Raw genomic sequence first — 23,557 nt, 5'->3', positions numbered from 1 at the left:
TTCCTCAAAATATGATGCCATATGAAAGCAGTGAATGGAAATAGGCGTAGTAGACTAATTTATTGATACGTTTATCACCAAAATTTGCAATAACCGCAATAGCATAAGTAGCTGAACCTAACCGTTTCAGCAGATCATCGATGTGTTTCTTCCAATACAATTTCTCTTCAATGCACACACCCAGAAATTTTTGAGTATTCTGCCTTAGCAACAGACTTCCGATCATAGTCTATATTTATCAACGGTGTTATGCCATTTACTGTACAGAATTGTGTAAACGGTGTTTTCTCAAATTTTTGTGAGAATCCATTTGCAGATAACCTCTTAATAGTTTTCTGAAAGACATTATTTGCAATTTCCTCAGCTTTTTCTTGCTTCTTGGGTGTGATTACTATATCAGCATCATCAGCCAAAAGGACTAGCTTTGCATCTTCATGAATATAGAGTGGCAAGTCGTTAATATATATTAAAAACAATAAGGGACCCAGGACAGAACCCTGTGGGACATCATTCTTCATACCTCCCCAGTTAGAGGACTCTGCTGGTTTTTGCAGACTATCTGTACAGTTAATTTTAACCATCTGAATTCTTCCAGTTAAGTACAAAGTAAGCCATTTGTGCACTGCTCCGCTTATACCACAATACTTAAGCTTATCTAGAAGAATTTCAAGATTCACACAATCAAAAGCGTTTGAGAGATCACAAAATATCCCAATGGCTGATGTTTGGTTATTCAATGCATTTAATATTTGATCAGTGAAAGCATATATACCATTTCTGTAAAAAACCTTTCTGACTACCAAACCCGCATTTTGTTAGTGCATCAGTTTTACAAATATGTGATGCTGCTCTTGAATACATTACTTTTTCAAGAATTTTGGACATAGTTATCAGAAATGAGATTCGGCAGTAGTTGATAGCATCAAATATATGCCAATTTTATGCAATGATTTAACAATAGCGTATTTCAGTCTATCTGGAAAAATACCCTGTTTCAGTGAGATACTTCCCCCATGAACCATGGACCTTGCCGTTGGTGGGGAGGCTTGCGTGCCTCAGCGATACAGATGGCCGTACCGTAGGTGCAACCACAACGGAGGGGTATCTGTTGAGAGGCCAGACAAACATGTGGTTCCTGAAGAGGGGCAGCAGCCTTTTCAGTAGTTGCAGGGGCAACAGTCTGGATGATTGACTGATCTGGCATTGTGACATTAACCAAAACGGCCTTGCTGTGCTGGTACTGCGAACGGCTGAAAGCAAGGGGAAACTACAGCCGTAATTTTTCCCGAGGACATGCAGCTTTTACTGTATGATAAATGATGATGGCGTCCTCTTGGGTAAAATATTCCGGAGGTAAAGTAGTCCCCCATTCGGATCTACGGGCAGGGACTACTCACGAGGACGTAGTTATCAGGAGAAAGAAATATGGCGTTCTACGGATCGGAGCGTGGACTGTCAGATCCCTTAATCGGGCAGGTAGGTTAGAAAATTTAAAAAGGGAAATGGATAGGTTAAAGTTAGATATAGTGGGAATTAGTGAAGTTCGGTGGCGGGAGGAACAAGACTTTTGGTCATGTGAATAAAGGGTTATAAATACAAAATCAAATAGGGGTAATGCAGGAGTAGGTTTAATAATGAATAAAAAAATAGGAGTGCGGGCTAGCTACTACAAACAGCATAGTGAACGCATTATTGTGGCCAAGATAGACACAAAGCCCATGCCTACTACAGTAGTACAAGTTTATATGCCAACTAGCTCTGTAGATGATGAAGAAATTGATGAAATGTATGATGAAATAAAAGAAATTACTCAGGTAGTGAAGGGAGACGAAAATTTAATAGTCATGGGTGACGAATTCGTCAGTAGGAATAGGGAGAGAAGGAAACATAGTAGGTGAATATGGATTGGGGGGAAGAAATGAAAGAGGAAGCCGCCTTGTAGAATTTTGCACAGAGCATAACTTAATCATAGCTAACACTTGCTTCAAGAATCATAAAAGAAGGTTGTATACCTGGAAGAATCCTGGAGATACTAAAAGGTATCAGATAGATTATATAATGGTAAGACAGAGATTTAGGAACCAGGTTTTAAATTGTAAGACATTTCCAGGGGCAGATGTGGATTCTGACCACAATCTATTGGTTATGAACTGCAGATTGAAACTGAAGAAACTGCAAAAAGGTGGGAATTTAAGGAGATGGGACCTGGATGAACCGAAAGAACCAGAGGTTGTAGAGAGTTTCAGGGAGAGCATAAGGGAACAATTGACAGGAATGGGGGAAAGAAATACAGTAGAAGAAGAATGGGTAGCTCTGAGGGATGAAGTAGTGAAGGCAGCAGACGATCAAGTAGGTAAAAAGACGAGGGCTAATAGAAATCTTTGGGTAACAGAAAAAATATTGAATTTAATTGATGAAGGGAGAAAATATAAAAATGCAGTAAATGAAGCAGGCAAAAGGGAATACAAACGTCTAAAAAATGATATCGACAGAAATTGCAAAATGGCTAAGCAGGGATGGCTAGAGGACAAATGTAAGGATGTAGAGGCTTGTCTCACTAGGGGTAAGATAGATACTGCCTACAGGAAAATTAAAGAGACCTTTGGAGAGAAGAAAACCACTTGTATGAATATCAAGAGCTCAGCTGGCAACCCAGTTCTAAGCAAAGAAGGGAAGGCAGAAAGGTGGAAGGAGTATATAGAGGGTTTATACAAGGGCGATGTACTTGAGGACAATATTATGGAAATGGAAGAGGATGTAGATGAAGACGAAATGGGAGATAAGATACTGCGTGAAGAGTTTGACAGAGCACTGAAAGACCTGAGTCGAAACAAGGCCCCGGGAGTAAACAACATTCCATTAGAACTACTGATGGCCTTGGGAGAGCCAGTCATGACAAAACTCTACCATCTGGTGAGAAAGATGTATGAGACAGGCGAAACACCCACAGACTTCAAGAAGAATATAATAATTCCAATACCAAAGAAAGCAGGTGTTGACAGATGTGAAAATTACCGGACAATCAGTTTAATGAGTCACAGCTGCAAAATACTAACGCGAATTCTTTACAGACGAATGGAAAAACTGGTAGAAGCGGACCTCGGGGAAGATCAGTTTGGATTCCGTAGAAGTGTTGGAACACGTGAGGCAATACTAACCTTACGACTTATCTTAGAAGAAAGATTAAGAAAAGGCAAACCTACGTTTCTAGCATTTGTAGACTTAGAGAAAGCTTTTGACAACGTTAACTGGAATACTCTTTTTCAAATTCTGAAGGTGGCAGGGGTAAAATACAGGGAGCGAAAGGCTATTTACAATTTGTACAGAAACCAGATGGCAGTTATAAGAGTCGAGGGGCATGAAAGGGAAGCAGTGGTTGGGAAAGGAGTAAGACAGGGTTGTAGCCTCTCCCCGATGTTATTCAATCTGTATATTGAGCAAGCAGTAAAGGAAACAAAAGAAAAATTCGGAGTAGGTATTAAAATTCATGGAGAAGAAGTAAAAACTTTGAGGTTCGCCGATGACATTGTAATTCTGTCAGAGACAGCTAAGGACCTGGAAGAGCAGATGAACGGGACAATGGACAGTGTCTTGAATGTAGGATATAAGATGAACATCAACAAAAGCAAAACGAGGATAATGGAATGTAGTCAAATTAAATCGGGTGATGCTGAGGGTATTAGATTAGGAAATGAGACACTTAAAGTAGTAAAGGAGTTTTGCTATTTAGGGAGTAAAATAACTGATGATGGTCGAAGTAGAGGGGATATAAAATGTAGACCTGCAATGGCAAGGAAATCGTTTCTGAAGAAGAGAAATTTGTTAACATCGAGTATAGATTTAAGTGTCAGGAAGTCGTTTCTGAAAGTATTTGTATGGAGTGTAGCCATGTATGGAAGTGAAACATGGACGATAACTAGTTTGGACAAGAAGAGAATAGAAGCTTTCGAAATGTGGTGCTACAGAAGAATGCTGAAGATAAGGTGGGTAGATCACGTAACTAATGAGGAGGTATTGAATAGGATTGGGGAGAAGAGAAGTTTGTGGCACAACTTGACTAGAAGAAGGGATCGGTTGGTAGGACATGTTTTGAGGCATCAAGGGATCACAAATTTAGCATTGGAGGGCAGCGTGGAGGGTAAAAATCGTAGAGGGAGACCAAGAGATGAATACACTAAGCAGATTCAGAAGGATGTAGGTTGCAGTAGGTACTGGGAGATGAAGAAGCTTGCACAGGATAGAGTAGCATGGAGAGCTGCATCAAACCAGTCTCAGGACTGAAGACCACAACAACAACAACTACATATCTGGCTGAGAATCCTACTTATTTGTTGAGAACAAACTTCTAGTACTCTGCTGGAAATGCCATCAATTCCATGTGAGCTTTTACTTTTAAGGCAATTTATTATTCTCCTAATTTCAGTAGGAGAGGTGGGTTGAACTTCAGTTTTATCAAACTACCTGTTCCATATACTGCCTTGCATTTTCGAATGAGTAGCTGGATCCTATTTTCTCTACAATACTTTGAAAATGATAATTAAAAATGTTTTCTACTTCTGACTTCTTGTTAACAAACTTTCCATTGTGTTAACGTATGATGAATCATAACCACACAAAGAAAATGTAAAAAGGTACCAAAACTGACATTGCTCAAATAATATTGTATAGGTAGTTCTATATGTAATTGAAAGTATGAATAGAGGAGAGGCAAAAAGGGATGGGGCAACATAAATGAAGAGGGATACATTTGTTATCCTACAGAGAGGGTAACATACCGTAACATTGAACTCATGTCAGTGGAAGACGTGAAATAATGGTCGTTCATATGATGAACCACAGCAACAGAAATAAAATGTAGAAGTGTACGAAAACGGACATTGCTCAAAAACTATGCCAAAAGAACACTATGTGCAGCTAAAATTAGGGATAGGAGAGGGGCAAGGAGAAAGAGGGATGAGGGTAAAACATCAGTTACAAGGAAAAATTTATTTTATACCTACATGATAACAACAAATGAAGAAAATGAATACACGCCAAAGCATTGAATTTGTATCAAGGCCAGGATTTGAACCTAGGTCTCCTGCTCACTACGAAGATACGCTAACCGCTGCACTCCCCCGGGCACTGCATCTAAAATTGCGGCACAGATTTAGTACATCTTCCTCCGTAATACAAGGATGTGTAATTACATTTAAGAATGAAATTATGTTGACTAAAAAATAGGCAATAGTAATAGTGAAGGGGTCTTGTAGCCACCTTTCATTAGTCCGGTAGCCCATTTTCACTAGCATTTCTCCATCTTTTCCTTGTTTATATTATCTCATAACTCTGATAGTGGTGTGATTGAATGAATGTGGTTGTGTTTCACGTTGCTAGACGGTGGCGTAGTCTGCAGCAGAAAGTCTGCGATAGTCATACAGATTCAGCAACAGTTGTACAGAATAGCCAACTCTCGTAGTGGTCAAGTAGGCAAAGAGGTTTTGCGCTATTTGTGAGAAATCCACCTGCGTTAGGTTGGTGGCGGAAATGGCATCTTTGGGTTTTCCGGGCCACGCGGAGCGTGGAGGAGGCTGGAAATGAAGAAGGGAGGCAGTCTACCGGCGGTACGGGAAGCGTCCACAGCTGTGGTCCAGTCGAAGAAGGGTGAGTTAGACTGACCGGCCGGCCGGAGTGGCCGTGCGGTTCTAGGCGCTACAGTCTGGAGCCGAGCGACCGCTACGGTCGCAGGTTCGAATCCTACCTCGGGCATGGATGTGTGTGATGTCCTAGGTTAGTTAGGTTCAATTAGTTCTAAGTTCTAGGCGACTGATGACCTCAGAAGTTAAGACGCAAAGTGCTCAGAGCCATTTGAACCATTTTTAGACTGACCGCGTGGCGCGTTGTTACTTGGCGAGGGGAGAGCTGTTAGCTTTTGGTCTCGCTTTGCCTTGTCGCAGCAAGGAATGCAGAACTTTGGCAGATTTTTCTTTTAGTAAATTTCGATAGCAGACTTGGATCCACCGGAAGAGCGCCACACAAGGTTGTCGATAAGAAGTGAGCACTCGCTTCTGTGTGAATGTCTGTTTGCCTTCAGCTGTGCCTGTATAAGCTTTCATTTTTCTAAATATTAATAGCTTTGCCTTCTCGTAAATTTGCCTTGCTTTATGTACCTTTCGTCCGTGGCGAGCCGACCACGTGGTTAAACATTAAAGTTTGTTGGGCTACCGTCATCACTAACTGTCCAGTCTCATGTTTGTTTTAAAAAACGTTAACTGTTCATGATTGTGTGATAAGATATTGTTGCAACTTGGCCACTATACCTAGAAATTGCATCTCCACAGACCACGTGGGCACGCAGGTGTACTGCGAAACGTGTACCGTTGCACGAGTTATTGCGATCAGTTATCAGGCAACAGCAGTAGTATGAATGATTCACACTAATGATTTTGGGTGTAGATTATAACGGTGTATTTTCCGATGCTTTTCTTTAATGTTTTAGGAATTAATGTTATCAGGAATTGTGTACATGCCACACATCCATATCTTAGGAATAAATGATTTTATACACAATTTTCTCTTGCATTCCGTGGTTACGTTTTTGCACCTAAGCCACTCACCTCTTAGCTTTCCTGTTAGCACATCCTACGCGTTTCCCTACGCACAGGTCCTGTGATTAGTTTCCCCTTTTATTTTAAAACAAATGCTTTAGATCAAGTCTTATTTTCAGATGTGTTGCCGGGAGCTGATCTTCTGCACAGTGTTCATGCATGTACTATTTTATTTTAAATGGTTGATTCTCGTGGACAGTGCACGAGAAATACTATTAATTACATCGCATCACCTATGAGCGATATCATGACGTATGTATTTTTATGAGTTTTTGGTCTGTGATCAAATTAATTTATTTTCCGACTCGGCGAAACCTTTGATTAGTTGTACGATTAGAGTTGGTGGCGACCCTAATCTTCTCACGTTAATTTCACAATCAATGAGCATTTCCCTTCCCACTCATAACGTAATAACCCGTAGACATAGGTTAGTTACAATTGTAAGACTAAAATGTGACATCATCCGAATTCCACTGAAATGACAGGTGTAGGTTTGACATAGCTGCCTGTAAAGTGGAGGCAGGCTTAAAAACAATTTCAACCTGTTTTTCCTTTTTATTGTCACCTAAGTACAATACGAAGGAGCAAGTGTTCATCCAATCCACTAGTGATCTAATGTGTCATAGAAAGAAGTACATAGCAAAATTGTGCAAAGACGTTCTTTAACTTTTGGAAACCGATGAACATCGAGCGTGGTCAAGTCGAGACTGTAGGGAGGATGATCGATGGCAGTGAATCCGAGGAAATGGATTGTTACAGATGTCACAGCGCTCATTTGTGTTCTGGTATAGTTATGTTGAAAGTGAGGGCGCTCATTGTGTGCGATTTCAGTTTTCCACACAGCGACATAGGTACATTACACAGTGCCATCTTACACGCTACATTCCGGAACCCTCTAGTGGCAGCAAGTTCAAATGGCTCTGAGCACTATGGGACTTAACATCTATGGGCATCAGTCCCCTAGAACTTAGAACTACTTAAACCTAACTAACCTAAGGACAGCACACAACACCAAGTCATCACGAGGCAGAGAAAAGTGTGGCAGCAAGTTGCAACCCACATAAGTGAAATGGGTAAGTTGAAAGGTCCTAGTGATAAAAATAGTTGTAGGGAGATTATATGACAGGCTGCAATTAATTAAAAATTTCTTAGGAAAATTTAATGTTGATTTTGATCCCCTCCACTTGTCCTAGCAATATGTTGCAGGCCAACACCAGAAATTTGATATTATCACTTTCTACACTGGGTATGGAAGAGTTCTGGCAACCATGCTTATGAAACCGGTGATGGGCACCTTTCGTAACCCTATAAATTTGTACACCGGCTTTGGCCTTCTTGAATTGAATATCATCCAATATTACAGGATGGGCAACAGAATGAGCTGGATAACACTCTGAATGTACTATGCAAGGCTGAGAGTTCCCTCAGTACTTATCACAATATGAGGTGCCAAATATTTTCCACCATACGTTTATTATTCTTTTAGATTCAAATTTGTATTAGATCACTCTTTACAATGTACAATCCGACTGATACAGGCTAGCACCATGTACTAACAATTTCTGTAGTACTGCATGTCTGGGAGTTAATTACAGCTGAGTGCTGACAGAAATGGCAACGTGGGCAACATGTTCCTCAGGAGCCGCTATCGGCTTTTTGTGTTCCGTAGGGGCGGAAATTTGCCGCCCTTAGAGAGGACAGAGCGAAGAGGCAGCAGCGGTTTAGAATGCTGGAGGCCGACCCCATACTGCTGTAGTGTAGTCAGAGCGTAAGGGATGTTGCTCCCTAGTGGGACAGAAAAAATTTCAGAATAGCATACCTGCAGAAAGAGTGTCTGAGGCGGAACAATGCGAAAAGACAGCCATTTAGTGTGAAAAAAACCACGAGTTCACAAAAAATGGTCACCTGCTGACCTCCAAGGAAACTTCTCATGGAAATTGCTGTGGCACATCTCCAGCCGTAAAGAAGGGATGTATTAGTGTGGCGGAATGCTAAGGATGTCGGAGGGGAAATTGAAACTTCCAGAGAATCTTCTGAAAAGAGTCTGAGCCTTAGGTGACTGGCTAACAGATTCATGACCCATGTAGTGGGATTTAATGTTTCCCTAACCGATTCTAAGATTTGTCTCTCGGCCACAAACGTAGAGGCCACATGTCCAGGAGAGAGCGGGATATGGTTGGGAGGACGAACCGAGGGCGCAATTATATCGGGATCAATCGAAGACATTTCCCTTCGGGGATCGTACTAGAGACTTTCTGGCAGTAGCCACAGTGGACAATCTGGTGGTTGGACTTTTGACGCAGAGAAGATGTAAAGTCTTTTCTATGTCGCAAAGTTGTTATTCTTTTTGTTTCGACGTCCATTTTTGGGGTGGCAAGTTTATAATAAAATATATTGTATTGCTTTGCTGTCTTTTACAAGAGACTGAAAACTACAGGGTGATTCAAAAAGAATACCACAACTTTAAAAATGTGTATTTAATGAAAGAAACATAATATAACCTTCTGTTATACATCATTACAAAGAGTATTTAAAAAGGTTTTTTTTCACTCTAAAACAAGTTCAGAGATGTTCAATATGGCCCCCTCCAGACACACGAGCAATATCAACCCGATACTCCAACTTGTTCCACACTCTCTGTAGCATATCAGGCGTAACAGTTTGGATAGCTGCTGTTATTTCTCGTTTCAAATCATCAATGGTGGCTGGGAGAGGTGGCCGAAACGCCATATCCTTAAAATACCCCCATAAGAAAAAATCGCAGGGGGTAAGATCAGGGCTTCTTGGAGGCCAGTGATGAAGTGCTCTGTCACGGGCTGCCTGGCGGCCGATCCATCGCCTCGGGTAGTTGACGTTCAGGTTTCATAACTAACCTTTTTCTTAGGACTCTCCATACAGTTGAATGTGGAATTTGCAGCTCTCTGCTAGCTCTGCGAGTCGATTTTCCTAGGCTGCGAACAAATGCTTGCTGGATGCGTGCTACATTTTCATCACTCGTTCTCGGCCGTCCAGAACTTTTCCCTTTGCACAAACCCGATTCTCTGTAAACTGTTTATACCAACGTTTAATACACCACCTATCAGGAGGTTTAACACCATACTTCGTTCGAAATGCACGCTGAACAACTGTCGTCGATTCACTTCTGCCGTACTCAATAACACAAAAAGCTTTCTGTTTAGCGGTCGCCATCTTAGCATCAACTGACGCTGACGCCTAGGCAACAGCGCCTCAAGCGAACAAATGTACAACTAAATGAAACTTTATAGCTCCCTTAATTCGCCGACAGATAGTGCTTAGCTCTGCCTTTTGTCGTTGCAGGGTTTTAAATTCCTAAAGTTGTGGTATTCTTTTTGAATCACCCTGTATTTTGCGGTCAGCCAGAAAGCGATGGAGAACACACTGACATAACTTCCATGAGTATATTCTTCTAGTATTCACTGAAAGATTTAGTGGCATCAGGAACTTTGACTATAAATAAAAGTTTAGAGTTCTAACTGATTCATATATTCAGTAAAATCTCACATGCACAAATATAGTAATATTTCTGACAATAATAATAATAATAATATTTATCGTAAACAGCACTATGAACAATTCAGAGGCGACTTCTACAGTAAGTTCCAATGGTCTTTCGCCCTGACATCTAATGATCAAAGTTAACTGGGTGCTACAAAAGTAGAAAATAGTCTCACCACTTGCACGCTGTTTTGTTAACATTACAGTGGCACACGAACAGTTACTACTGTGAAATTTAAGCGATCCCGGGTGCCGTGCAGTCCTCGGGAGTTCACTTCCCATTTGTACCGAAAACATGCGTTTAGCAGCAGACTGGCTGTGACGTCATCCGAATTAGCACTTATGTTTGACGAGGAGCAGTTAATAGCTGGGTGCGAAGTGAGTGTGTACTGCCTCTGTGGTCGTATTTATATACGGGCGCAGCGGACGGCCGAACGGAACATCTGCCGTCATGAGCTCTATGGCCAGGTAGCAGCATCTAAATAACCGGTTTCTTGGACACATTTTTTAATTACTCGGTCATGAATTAATTTACAATCTTCGTAATTTTTATATGAGTGGAGTTAAGTTTATTTTAATTACAGAAAAAAGTTTTAACTCGACTGCATTTAAACTTCCCCGGCTAGAATACTTAGAACGGAACCGACAATAGAACATGACCTGAGTACTACATCTTTAAGAGACCTTGTATTGATTGTTATTTACATTAAGGTCTTGAAACGTGTAATAGCGTCACTATTTAACGGATGTAATCAAGTGTGCAATCAGAACGTTCTATCATTAATATAAATGATACTAAATGTATTACAAATAAGAATGTCATTGTTACAGATTTAGTTTATAGTAAATTACCTGAAAAATTAAAGGTAGCTTTATGTAGGTCATAGAGTTTTTGTTTTTGTACTAAACTGAAGCTTCGTACGAATTTTTACCTTTCTGAGTCTAATATTTAGCACTTTAAATTTTTTTGTAAGAAACACCGACATTGACCAAAATACTGCTACGATCAAGTTAGGATTCACGACAGTTAGTTCATTGTGACATACATTTTGACATCCTCAACAATTTTTGAATTTATAGTTTTACTATTTAGCGTCACTTGTTTTTTACTTAAAACAATGTATTTAGTGAAACACATTCAGCTGATGATCCACAGATTTCACAGTTTTAACATTAATATACTGAAAGATACGTTGACAAAGTGTGGAAAAGCTACTTAAATTTTTAATTTCATCCTTCGATTATTACGCAATACTTGTGAGTGTTCGTATTTTCCGCGCGCTCTTCTAAAGTGGAACACTAGAAAAGGAGCTTAAAGCTGTTACGGTGAAACCTCCACGAGACACAAAATTGTAATTTACGAAGAAACCATATAGATGTAGCTACAGAACGAATTAAAGAACGCTGTGTAATTGCGTATAAAATAGTCGTTGGTTTTCTTTAAACATCTTTTTTACTTGACTTGACTCATTTCGTATTAAGCCCACCATCCGATATCTGATGAGATATTACAAAGAAAGGAAGGTAACGTCATCTTTCATATTTTACAGAAACCCAGATCTCTTACACGTGATTTCTAAATGAACAATATTGAGGAACAGAACGCTATTTGCTGTAAAGTACGCACCATTTTAGATACAAATGTGTGAGACTTTGACGTAACACATATTATTAATATATACAATAATAAACAGCATCAGTTCTACGGTCTCTGCTCATCCACCCAAGTGCGAGTGCGTAAACCATTAGACGAAGTTAAAAATTCAGAAGAATTCCCTTGGTCGGACGAGTAACGACAAAAAAACTTTTATTTTATGATAAAAATGAAAATCTACTATTTCCACGATAAATAACAGAGCCTATTTACACTGTAACAGATTTCATTTTGTCGTATCTTCACAATATTACATATATATAAAAACAAAAACACTTATAAAGATTTTCCTACACTGATTTTATGACAACGCTTCACTTGAATTTTTGTAACACTGGAAATTTACCCAGTTGGGGGAGGTAATTTGTAAATGTTTCATACAGTGACACGGACTTTCGGCAATTGTTTCTTAAGAATTTCAATGTAATTGTTATATTGGTCACTAATCTGTGTGACGCTCTAGAGCCTGCATCGACACGGTAACGCCACCTAGCGTGATCGAACCTTCTCCCAGCACACACGGTAGCCCTGGCCATCTCTTTTATGGTACTCGTATTTCAACAGTAAAGGTCGAAACCGTGCAACTAATGATGCTGCCTCTTATTGTGCATATTAATATTATGTGTTATATCGATGTCCTATACATTTTCATCTGAAATGGCACTTATTTCTGTATCAAGAAGCGTACTGTTCACGAACATTGTTCATTTAGAACTATCTTTTAGAAGAAATTTGTGTTTCCGTGAAATTTGTAGCGTAACATCTTATATCGTTTCTTATAACAGATCATTAGCTGGTGAGTGAAATTTGAAACGTGTGGTGACCGTTAACAAACATAGTCAAAGAAAAGTATCGACACTTCTTAAACCACCACAAGGCCTTTTTCAATAATTATTTAAATCTTCTCTCCTGTTTAGAATGCATAAATGTGTTCTCTGTGTTAGATGTGTTACACTTACTTCAGATGACGTACTTTTTTTTATTTTCTTTCAGCTTCCGACAGGAGCCAGTGCCAAACTGATTCCAGTCTTGGTCTGGATTCATGGACGTGCGTTTATGTTGGGCTCTGGAAACACGGATTATTACGGACGTGAACTCCTGCTTGAACACGATGTTGTGCTGGTGACACTCAATTACCGTGTGGGTGCCCTAGGTGAGGTATTTGGGGTCAACTATGTAGGCGCTAGGTTGTTTAGTTCGACTTGTTTAGTCATGGACACTGCAGTCATAACACGATGTTACCACTTATTTGTATTGCAGGTTTCTTATCAACTGGAGATGAGGTGATCCCAGGGAATGCTGGTCTCAAAGATCAAGTGATGGCCCTCAAATGGGTCAAGAGTAACATCGCCAACTTTGGTGGAGACCCACAGAACGTCACAATATTTGGCGAGAGCGCTGGGGCGGTGTCCTGCCGTTTGTTACAAATCTCTCCTGCAGCTAAGGGCTCGTCGCTATAGCTTTCTGCTTTCCTAACTTAAATGGTTATTTCTTGATTTTGGAAACTGGGAAATTTGCTTAATACGTACTTCGTCGTGATATGACGTGGTGCGACGTCTCAGGCGCTTAGCAACTTGCGTGGTGGCGCAGAGGTGAGACACAGGACTGCTTCTCCGTTGGATGGTGGTTCAAATCCCCATACAGCCAACGAGGTTAGTTCAGAAATGGTTCAAATGGCTCTGAGCACTATGGGACTTAACATCTATGGTCATCAGTCCCCTAGAACTTAGAACTACTTAAACCTAACTAACCTAAGGACAGCACACAACACCCAGCCGTCACGAGGCAGAGAAAATCCCTGACCCCGCCGGGAATCGAACCTGGGAACCCGGGCGTGGGAAGCGAGAACGCTACCGCACGACCACGAGATGCGGGCAACGAGGTTAGTCTTTACTGCGATTTCCTTTAATGGCTTAGGGAAATACACCCGATGGTTCCTATGACATGATACTCCGATGTCCTTCCCCTTCCTTTCTTATTCCGATCTCGTTTCGTCTCCAATGACTAGATTAGATTATATTAGATTTACTTTCATTCCAATTGATCTGTAGTGAGGACGTTCTCCAGGATGTAGAACATGACAGAAAAACAATAATACATTACAAATATTGACAACTAAAGCAAATAAGCTAATGTACCTTCCACAGGTCCCAAGTGGAAAGAACGTCATTTATTAATTTTTTTAATAAACACTATTTGAAAGGGTCGTTTTACAGCAGTCATTTCCTAAGATCGCATTATTGCACTGAATTTAAAATTTTAAAAAATATGTCTTTTTTATTTATAAGATAATAAACATATAATAGAACTAATAAAATACTTTTTTACAATGGACACATTGCGGCACTGAAATTCGAAGATAGAGTACCAGTGACTGGTATAGCATCGGTTTATCTAAGTAAATTGTATGCAGATATTCATTGTGAATACACTGGATTTTACAGTGGATAGTAGAAGTAGTGAAGATAATGCACGCAGTAAGAAAACTGCCATCAGAGTTTACTTGTTGTTTCACAAATAGTTACGTGAAATGTAATTTTTAAAATTGAGTAGAAACAAACTTTTAACCTACTGTGTACGCATAAATGATTTATCAAATATGATCAACAGCAGTACGAGATTCTTCGAAGACGTTGCTATTGTCTGCAGTAAGGCAAGTATATGCAGGAAAATTTAGACAAAATTTACACTTGGTGTACCGAATGGTTGTCCTCTTCAAATGTGAATTCATGTAAAGTAAACCCCATAACAAAGAGACAGAAATCGGTAGCAGTTGATTACGAGATTAGTGGTGAACGGCTTGAGCACCTCACATAATGTAAGTATTTAAAAGCAGTTACAAGAAGTGTTAACATTTGAAGTGGTGTATTTCTTACTAGTATGAGAAAAACCTTTTAATGAAAAGTGATGAATTTTTCCAGGAGAAGATCAGCTGTTAGAGATAATCGCGTGAAATCAGTATCAGGGAGTCAGATTTAGTTGAACTATCATATGAAAATGCAACTGATATTTAAATGGAATCACACGAAGAATTCTAGTGCTTGCAGTTCCATTGTTTCCTTGTTTCTTATGAAGTAAGCATGACAACAGACTCTATTCTGTATATGAGGAAAGATTGTACAGGTGAGCCGCAGTTCTGCGTACAGTTCTGCGGAAGACGTGACCTGAGGCTCCGAGAATTCCAGATGGAATCCGTCATCTTCATGCGAGACCGGCAGGAGCATGAATGAATGGTGTGCTCTGGATACACAAGCCGGTAACCTCTTGTTATCAAAGCCGTTAGTTTCGACAGCAACTGCTACATTTATGGTGCATTAAAGCCAGTGGTTGTCCACTAACGCCAAGTCATCCGTGATGTCACATTTCAACACGAAAACGCAGGATGGCATGTTAACCCTAATGTCCTAATCTAGCTCGATATAAAGGTGTATGACTCTTGTCTTACCAACACTTTCTTGAGATTTCTCCAGGTGAAAACATCTGGCTGTGTATTGCTGAGGGATCGATTTACCACAATGGACAATCACTACGATTGATCGACTATGGCATCTGGTTGGAAAAGCATGGAACGACGTAACGGTGCCATTCAAACTCAGTTCGACTCGGTATGTAGTCGGGTTAGAGCCACTGCTGCTGCCAGAGATGGTACCTATGTGTACTAAGTTTTGCGTCCCTTATATCATGAGACCACGTACAGATTTAATCAAGTTCTTCCTGCCATACTGTATATGCAAAATAAGTAAGATTTCTTTATTTATTATTCCTCGTTCAGTTAAATACAATGGCCAGCCATGTACAATATATTGACGGCAAACATCACCTATCCAGCGATCCTTGTTAATGATTGAAAGGATCTGCACATCTTTCCATTCACTTGCCAGCCTTCGTTGATGCAATGACTTTAGACAAATTACATAAATTTGTGTAAGGAAAATAGTAATTCCTCCCTCAGATACAGATCTGCACTCGTCTGTTGACAGAGTTTTCAGTCATCTTCCTTTTGCACTTATCAACTACAAGTATCTTCCCACCTTTCGTGTAATAACAATAGTTAGTCGAGCGGCGACAGATTTGTTGTACTAGGTCGATGTCTAAGGCACCTTGTTGGATCCGTATTGTACGGAAGATAATTTTAGAAAACTACTATAAGTGCAATGTAACAGGCACTTTATTCTTGCACAACGTTCTGAATAGGTAGGATTACGGGTTCCTTCTCTTTCCCAAATAACAGAGGGACGTAGGCTGCTTTAGGGTACTACGACTAGAAAGAAAAATAATTCACAATCATTTAGTGGAAGTACATTTTACGAGCTTTTGTAAGTCATGTAACGAATATTAGACATGACAGAGAAAACGACCACTGTCAACAGTATCAGTAAGAAGAGTCGAATACCAACGACTGATTTATATACCAACGCAAGGTTCAGTTTGTCCTTCCGGAACATGTCATTTTTCAGACCATAAATTAGAGTCTATGATTTCAGGAGTTATGTCGGAGGCGCCGTGTATACCTACCTGGGATGAACAATATTCCTTCGCGAGAACAGACACCCAAGATAGTGGGCACTTTGTTGAACTTGCCACTCTTTAAGATTTCCATAGGACTCCGTGTGATGATTGCATCCTTCATGCTGTCCGGTTCTATGGTTGACGCAAAAGGTACCAGCGACTGCATTCTCTGCTTTTCCTAGTCGACAGAGACAGTCCACAGTAGAGTGGAATTAAAACTTGTGACGTTTCATTCGTAATAATAACTCGCGAATGTTGCACACGTTTACCCCACCTCTTTGGTCAGGCAGTTTAGTACATTCTCGACGAGCGTCTGCGCTGGTTGGTCTCTCATGAAGGCCAGTAGTTCCTCTGAACTGTCTCCCGTGAAGTCGAGGGACTGTGCCAGGCGAAACGTCCTGTCCTTAATAGGAGCCGACAGCAGCTCCTAAGACGCCACGCCACTTTGACAGATAACGTTGTGGAACAAACCTGCAAAAAGAGAACACACAAAATATCACGTTACTGAACAACTTTTCATTAACGCATAGCTCATGAAGTGTGGTCTCTCAGACAGCGTGGAAATTATCGAACGCTTTCCTAGGCCAGTTCTAGGGGAATGCTTCCATGCTACCACAACCATCCTTATATCGCCAACTCCATAATGTTTTGCTATCAGTTGCGTTACCTGCTTCTTTGTTTGTTGTTGACATGCGTTTCTGACACGTGTTGTGATTTCCTGGACCGCGCCTCGTGAATTACGTACCTGTTTTCTTCAGTTTAGTACAACACGTGTTAGTAGGAATGTATCGGTTATAACGATCGTAAGCTTGATTAAGTGTTAATCGGTAGATGTATGAAGATGTCAGTGATATAGATCAAGCAACAGAACAAAAAGGCCATTTCATAATAGGCAGTTGTCACACTTCTGCTACCGAACAGCACGACGATACAGAGGCAGATCTTCAGGACAATTGTGATGAGGATGTCGGTACCTCTCCAATAAAGTGCTCTGAGTGATGATAAAGAAAAATTTAGATCCCAGAATTGAATGTCAATATTGCAGACTTTGCAGTTTTTATCTGCTAATTTAAACTCTGGAATTTAGTTTTATGTGGATATTTACTTGATACAGGGCTACTGCAATGTTTCAGATTGTGAAATTCGGTTCTCTAACAGTTATTTTACGTGCGCTATTAAAAAAATAAAAAATTAAAGAAAACACAAAAAATGCATTACTTGGTGTGGTAAAAAGCAAAATACTGCAGACATTATTTAGTGCAATAATGTCAAAAAGGAATAATTAAACGACGCTTAAATTATTGCAAATATAAGTATTACATAACTTAAATTAAAAATTTGAAATCGTTTATATCGTCATTCCTACATTAAACATAAGGGTCTCATAGACTCCCACCTCATAGAGCACGATACGGAAAAGTCACTTATTGAGTTAAGGGTTAACGTATGTCCGACTAAAATTCCCTTGAAAGTAATATTAGGAACACTTGATTGAAAGAGACTCATGATGTTGTTCATTTACTATCGCTTGAAAATAACAGCATGAAATATACTAGCGTACACAGATATGCTGGTAGGGCATTTCCCAGTGAAAGATAAGTGTTTCTGATTCGAGTCCCTGTCACGCACATGGTTTTAATCTGACAAGTCGTGTCGGTCACTGCCTGTTACAGAATGAACATTTACTCTCCAAGATATGTTCTGTTAGTCACTTTGAGCACGAAAGACAACAATCCAGCAGATTTAACGTACGGGTACCTGCCATGGAGAGTCTTGATAGAGAGTACTACTGTAGTCATGGGACATTTCTTAGACGTGGACAAGTTTACGAGTTGAGTACCTGATGATCTCAGACTCTAGACCTGGAGCTCTAACAGTGACAAAATTGACCTGGACGTACGAGTTGCGGCACATGTTCAAACATGCCCTTTTTAGAGTATGCCCACATTAAAAAAGCCTCGAAGCGTACATCTGCCGTCGCCTTTGTTTCATTGTTGTTGGTGTGGTCTTCAGTCCTGAGACTGGTTTGATGCAGCTCTCCATGCTACTCTATCCCGTGCAAGCTCCTTCATCTCCCAGTACCCACTGCAACCTACATCCTTCTGAATCTGCTTAGTGTATTCATCTCTTGGTCTCCAATTTGTACCCTCCACGCTGCCCTCCAATGCTAAATTTGTGATCCCTTGAAGCCTCAGAACATGTCCTACCAACCGATCCCTTCTTCTAGTCAAGTTGTGCCACAAACTTCTCATCTCCCCAAACCTATTCAATACCTCCACATTAGTTACGTGATCTACCCAACTAATCTTCAACATTCTTCTGTAGCACCACATTTCGAAAGCTTCTATTCTCTTCTTGTCCAAACTATTTATCGTCCATGTTTCACTTCCATACATGGCTACACTCCATACAAATACTTTCAGGAACGACTTCCTGACACTTAAATCTATACTCGATGTTAACAAAATTCAGAAACGGTTTCCTTGCCATTGCCAGTCTACATTTTATATGCTCTCTACTTCGACCATCATCAGTTATTTTGCTCCCCAAATAGCAAAACTCCTTTACTACTTTAAGGGTCTCATTTCCTAATCTAATTCCCGCAGCATCACCCGACTTAATTCGACTACATTCCATTATACTCGTTTTGCTTTTGTTTATGTTCATCTTATATCCTCCTTTCAAGACACTGTCCATTCCGTTCAACTGCTCTTCCAAGTCCTTTGCTGTCTCTGACAGAATTACAATGTCGTCGGCGAACCTCAAAGTTTTTATTTCTTCTCCATGGATTTTAATACCTACTCCAAATTTTTCTTTTGTTTCCTTTACTGCTTGCTCAATATACAGATTGAATAACATCAGGGAGAGGCTACAATCCTGTCTCACTCCCTTCCCCCTTGCCCGCATCTCGTGGTTGTGCGGTAGCGTTCTCGCTTCCCACGCCCGGGTTCCCGGGTTCGATTCCCGGCGGGGTCAGGGATTTTCTCTGCCTCGTGATGGCTGGGTGTTGTGTGCTGTCCTTAGGTTAGTTAGGTTTGAGTAGTTCTAAGTTCTAGGGGACTTATGACCACAGCAGTTGAGTCCCATAGTGCTCAGAGCCACTCCCTTCCCAACCACTGCTTCCCTTTCATGCCCCTCGACTCTTATAACTGCCATCTGGTTTCTGTACAAATTGTAAATAGCCTTTCGCTCCTTGTATTTTACCCCTGCCCCCTTTAGAATTTGAAAGAGAGTATTCCAGTCAACATTGTCAAAAGCTTTCTCTAAGTCTACAAATGCTAGAAACGTAGGTTTGCCTTGCCTTTCCTTAATCTTTCTTCTAAGATAAGTCGTAAGGTCTGTATTGCCTCACGTTTCCAACATTTCTACGGAATCCAAACTGATCTTCGCCGAGGTCGGCTTCTACCAGTTTTTCCATTCGTCTGTAAAGAATTCGCGTTAGTATTTTGCAGCTGCGACTTATTAAACTGATAGTTCTGTAATTGTCACATCTGTCAACACATGCTTTCTTTGGGATTGGAATTATTATACTCTTCTTTGTTTCATGCAAGACACGAAATTATTGGGAGAATATTGTTTTGAGTTCACTTTATTACGGCTTTTAACTGTAGGAAATAAGTCTCAGTCAGAGTGAATATAGCGTGTTTACCGAGTACGGATGACCCAGTCTAGCTGTACCACCATAACTAATGACTGTACACCGCAGTGGTACAGGAAAGGAAGCGTAGATAACCGTCAGACAGCTCATAAAACTTCTTGAACGATCCATATCTCACCGGAGATGAAAATAAGTACTTACTCCTAGATTATGAATCGGCTGTAGGTGAGTAGTTTTCAAATTATAGCTGCCGGGAAATAACATGAAACTCTAAAAGTAAACGTTTTATTTAAAAGTTCCTCGATATTCAATTAATGCAAGGGAAAATGGCAAACAATTATTGCATTAGGGCACTGAGACAGCTTCCTCTCGTAGGAATTGAGACTCATACCAGGTGTTTGCTTTCTTCACTGTCGAGAGGATGTCCGGCTACATCAGGTCTTGGAATTGCGTTTTTGGTGTCCTGTCATTCTCGTAACACACGCGAAACACACCAATTGACGTCAGAATCTTCTCTTATGCGCAACAGTTAAAAACTTACTTACTTCGTATCAAATCTATATTACCATACATAACCGACATATTGAAAAAGTAGTGCTATAGAAAGAGGTCTTGTTTCGATTAACATTGGGTTCCCCACAGATAAATATTTTTCACATTGTGGGGTAGGATTTCTGTCTTATACTGTGATTTACGACACAGTACTAACTCTGTAAGATTTCACAACATTCGCGTACCGTCACCTTTCAGTGCTGCATAAATAAGTGCGACATAAACTCTTGGAAGTACTATCAGCTCGTGTGTTCTGTTCGTCGACAGTGTACCACAGCGTATGAAACTTACTGATTAAAACACAAGCAGTGTGTACCCGTGGTCTATGGGTAGCGTCTTTGATTCATAATCAAAACGTCTTCGGTTCCAGTTTCGATCCCCGCCACTGCCTAAATTTTGATAAATAATCAGCATTGGCGGCCGAAGACTTCCGGCATAAGAAGTCAGCCTCATTCTGCCAACGGCCTCGTGAAAGAGGGCGGAGGAGCGGATAGTGGTTCAGGGCACTCTCTTGTCCTAGGGGTGGAAAATTGCCCCTAAAGGCGGAAGAATCAGCAATGATCAACGACATGAGGATGCAGAAGGCAACGGAAACCACTGCATTAAAGACACGTAACGTGTATCCACAGGACATGTGGCCTGTAAGTGTTATGATGATCTCTCCATTGGCAAAAGATTCCGGAATAGTCCCCATTCGGATCTCCGGGAGGGGACTGCCAAGGGGGAGGCTACCATGAGAAAAAGATTAAATAATCAACGAAAGGATAACGTTCTACGAGTCGGGGTGTGGAATGTCAGAAGCTTGAACGTGGTAGGGAAACTAGAAATTCTGAAAAGGGAAATGCAAAGGCTCAATCTAGATATAGTAGGGGTCAGTGAAGTGAAGTGGAAGGAATGTTAAATGCAGAGGAGAGAGCAGTCAATGAACATGCAGAAGAGTACCAATGCTGTTCTACAGCATAGAAAGAGTCGTTTTATGAAAAAATGGCACTCCCATTTCCACACTTCATAACTACTGGAGGTTCGGCGTCGATCATGTTCGTTTTATTACTTGTGCTTCTTTCCGCTCATCGTCTCCGCAACTAAAGACTTTCCTATATTTCAAATGTACAGCTGATTCACCAAATAAATATGGTTATTGTAGTGGACTGTTAAGGCAGCGAGTCCACAGTGAAGTAGCCGAAAGGGCACGCGTCAACTCACGCCGACTGGCGCGAAGTCTGGAACAGGATTCGTAATGAATGTGATAAAGAAAAGAACGTAGCTACTAGAACACTTAACTTTATATCGTCCTTTGGTATACAGCATTCTTGATGATACAAGTGAGACTCTTTAGATTCCTGAAGTAACTAATGGCGCCTTGCTAGGTCGTAGCCATTAACTTAGCTGAAGGCTATTCTAACTGTCTCTCGGCAAATGAGAGAAAGGCTTCGTCAGTGTAGCCGGTAGCAACGTCGTCGTACAACTGGGGCGAGTGCTAGTACGTCTCTCGAGACCTGCCTTGTGGTGGCGCTCGGTCTGCGATCCTGACATTGGCGACACGCGGGTCCGACATGTACTAATGGACCGCGGCCGATTTAAGCTACCACCTAGCAAGTGTGGTGTCTGGCGGTGGCACCACAGTTATGTTTTTAAATGTAGTACATTTGTCTTTACGACGGAAATTCTGACAGAAAGTTACGCATGTCGTCCCACGCAAACACCTTTAGTATCAAGATTGATACATTTTTAGGAGTGAGTACATGCTCTGAGTTTGCTGTAGACACAGTACTGTTATAGTACGGATAACAGGGGAACCATATCTTGGGAGTGAAAAGGCGAGGCATCTGGAAATTTGAAGTATGCTGGCAGAACGTCTAAATTGAACACAGATTCACCGTAGAATTCTGGCGGAATCTGGACCAAATGTAATTTCACGTACAGTCATAATGAGCTGGTGCTAACAATTTGGCCATGTCCGCAAAGACGTGAATGACGCTTACTGGGAAGGCAGACCATCGACATCGACCAAAGACGGTAACGACCAGGTAGTCTAATCGAGTAGGTAATTCGCAAAATTGGCCAATTTTCAAACAATGAGGACGTTAACCAGCGTTTCTCCACTGGCTCCGTGACGAAGGAGCGGATTTGTGCCTTCGAAAAACAAAATGATTGACAGAAGATTACGACCTTCGGTTACAGATAGTTGTTGAAAATGTTGTCACATGTGATACAATTAAAACCCCTACAGCCGTCATTATGATTTTATTTGTATGGTAGCTACCAGTTTCGGCGCTTCAGTGTGCCATCTTCACACAAGTATGCATAAAGCAGTAACTATGGCATTATCAACTTATCAGTCATGCAACGTAAACAGATATTAAAAACAGAATGAGAATCAAGGAGAAGACTCTACAAGTGAAAACAGTATAATTCGAAACAAAACATTTCGCAATTAGCGGTGACGGGATGAATAATGCATCACAATATATATCAGAGGGGTAATGGGCCTCAGGTAGAACAGCGCGCAGGACTGGTTCAAATGTCTCTGAGCACGATGGGACTTAACTTCTGAGGTCATCAGTCCCCTAGAACTTAGAACTACTTAAACCTAACTAACCTAAGGACATCACACACATCTATGCCCGAGGCAGGATTCTAACTTGCGCCCGTAGCGGTCACGCGGTTCCGGACTGAAGCGCCTAGAACCGCTCGGCCACACTGACCGGCGCGCACGACTCACGGCGTGTTTGTACTGTATGCGCTGTCCACCAGATAGGGACTAGTTGCGAGCGGAGTAACACGCCCATAATAGACCACAATGTACACTCTTTGACATAAAACTCGACCGGCGGCCGGCCGCTTCAGAGGCTAAGACCGCGCCGATCACGACATGGGACAAAAGAACTGGCCAACTCGCTAATTCTCTAAGTCCGGTTATCTGCACAATCTGGCAACACCGTAGACTGCGGCACTTCCTGGAGGAAAACTTAACCCATGATAGAGAAACCCTAGGCTGATTACGCCTGTGGTCTAGCGGTAGCGTGCGTTGTTTCTGTTCTTAATGTCAGTGGATCGAGAGCAGCTGGCATAAAATATTTTTATAGCCTCTTCTGTCTGAATGCTGAAGACGTGAATGTAATGGTAGCGCAGATTCAATCT

At 41.0% G+C, this 23,557-nt stretch overlaps 1 protein-coding gene across 1 annotated transcript in view; it reads left to right on the top strand.

Moving 5' to 3' along the window:
- Nucleotides 1–23,557, top strand: part of LOC126235135 (juvenile hormone esterase-like) — an 82,554-nt gene that overhangs the window by 30,238 nt on the left and 28,759 nt on the right. Inside the window, exons 3-4 of the mRNA XM_049943868.1 lie at nucleotides 12,751–12,910; nucleotides 13,018–13,173. Of these exons, the coding sequence (XP_049799825.1) occupies nucleotides 12,751–12,910; nucleotides 13,018–13,173 (316 nt within the window). The remainder of the gene's footprint in view (nucleotides 1–12,750; nucleotides 12,911–13,017; nucleotides 13,174–23,557) is intronic.

The sequence above is a fragment of the Schistocerca nitens genome, chromosome 2, assembly GCF_023898315.1.
Source record: "Schistocerca nitens isolate TAMUIC-IGC-003100 chromosome 2, iqSchNite1.1, whole genome shotgun sequence".
Taxonomy (NCBI): Eukaryota; Metazoa; Arthropoda; class Insecta; order Orthoptera; family Acrididae; genus Schistocerca; species Schistocerca nitens.
Note: the sequence above shows the minus strand (reverse complement) of the source record. Positions and strands in the feature narration are given on the sequence as shown.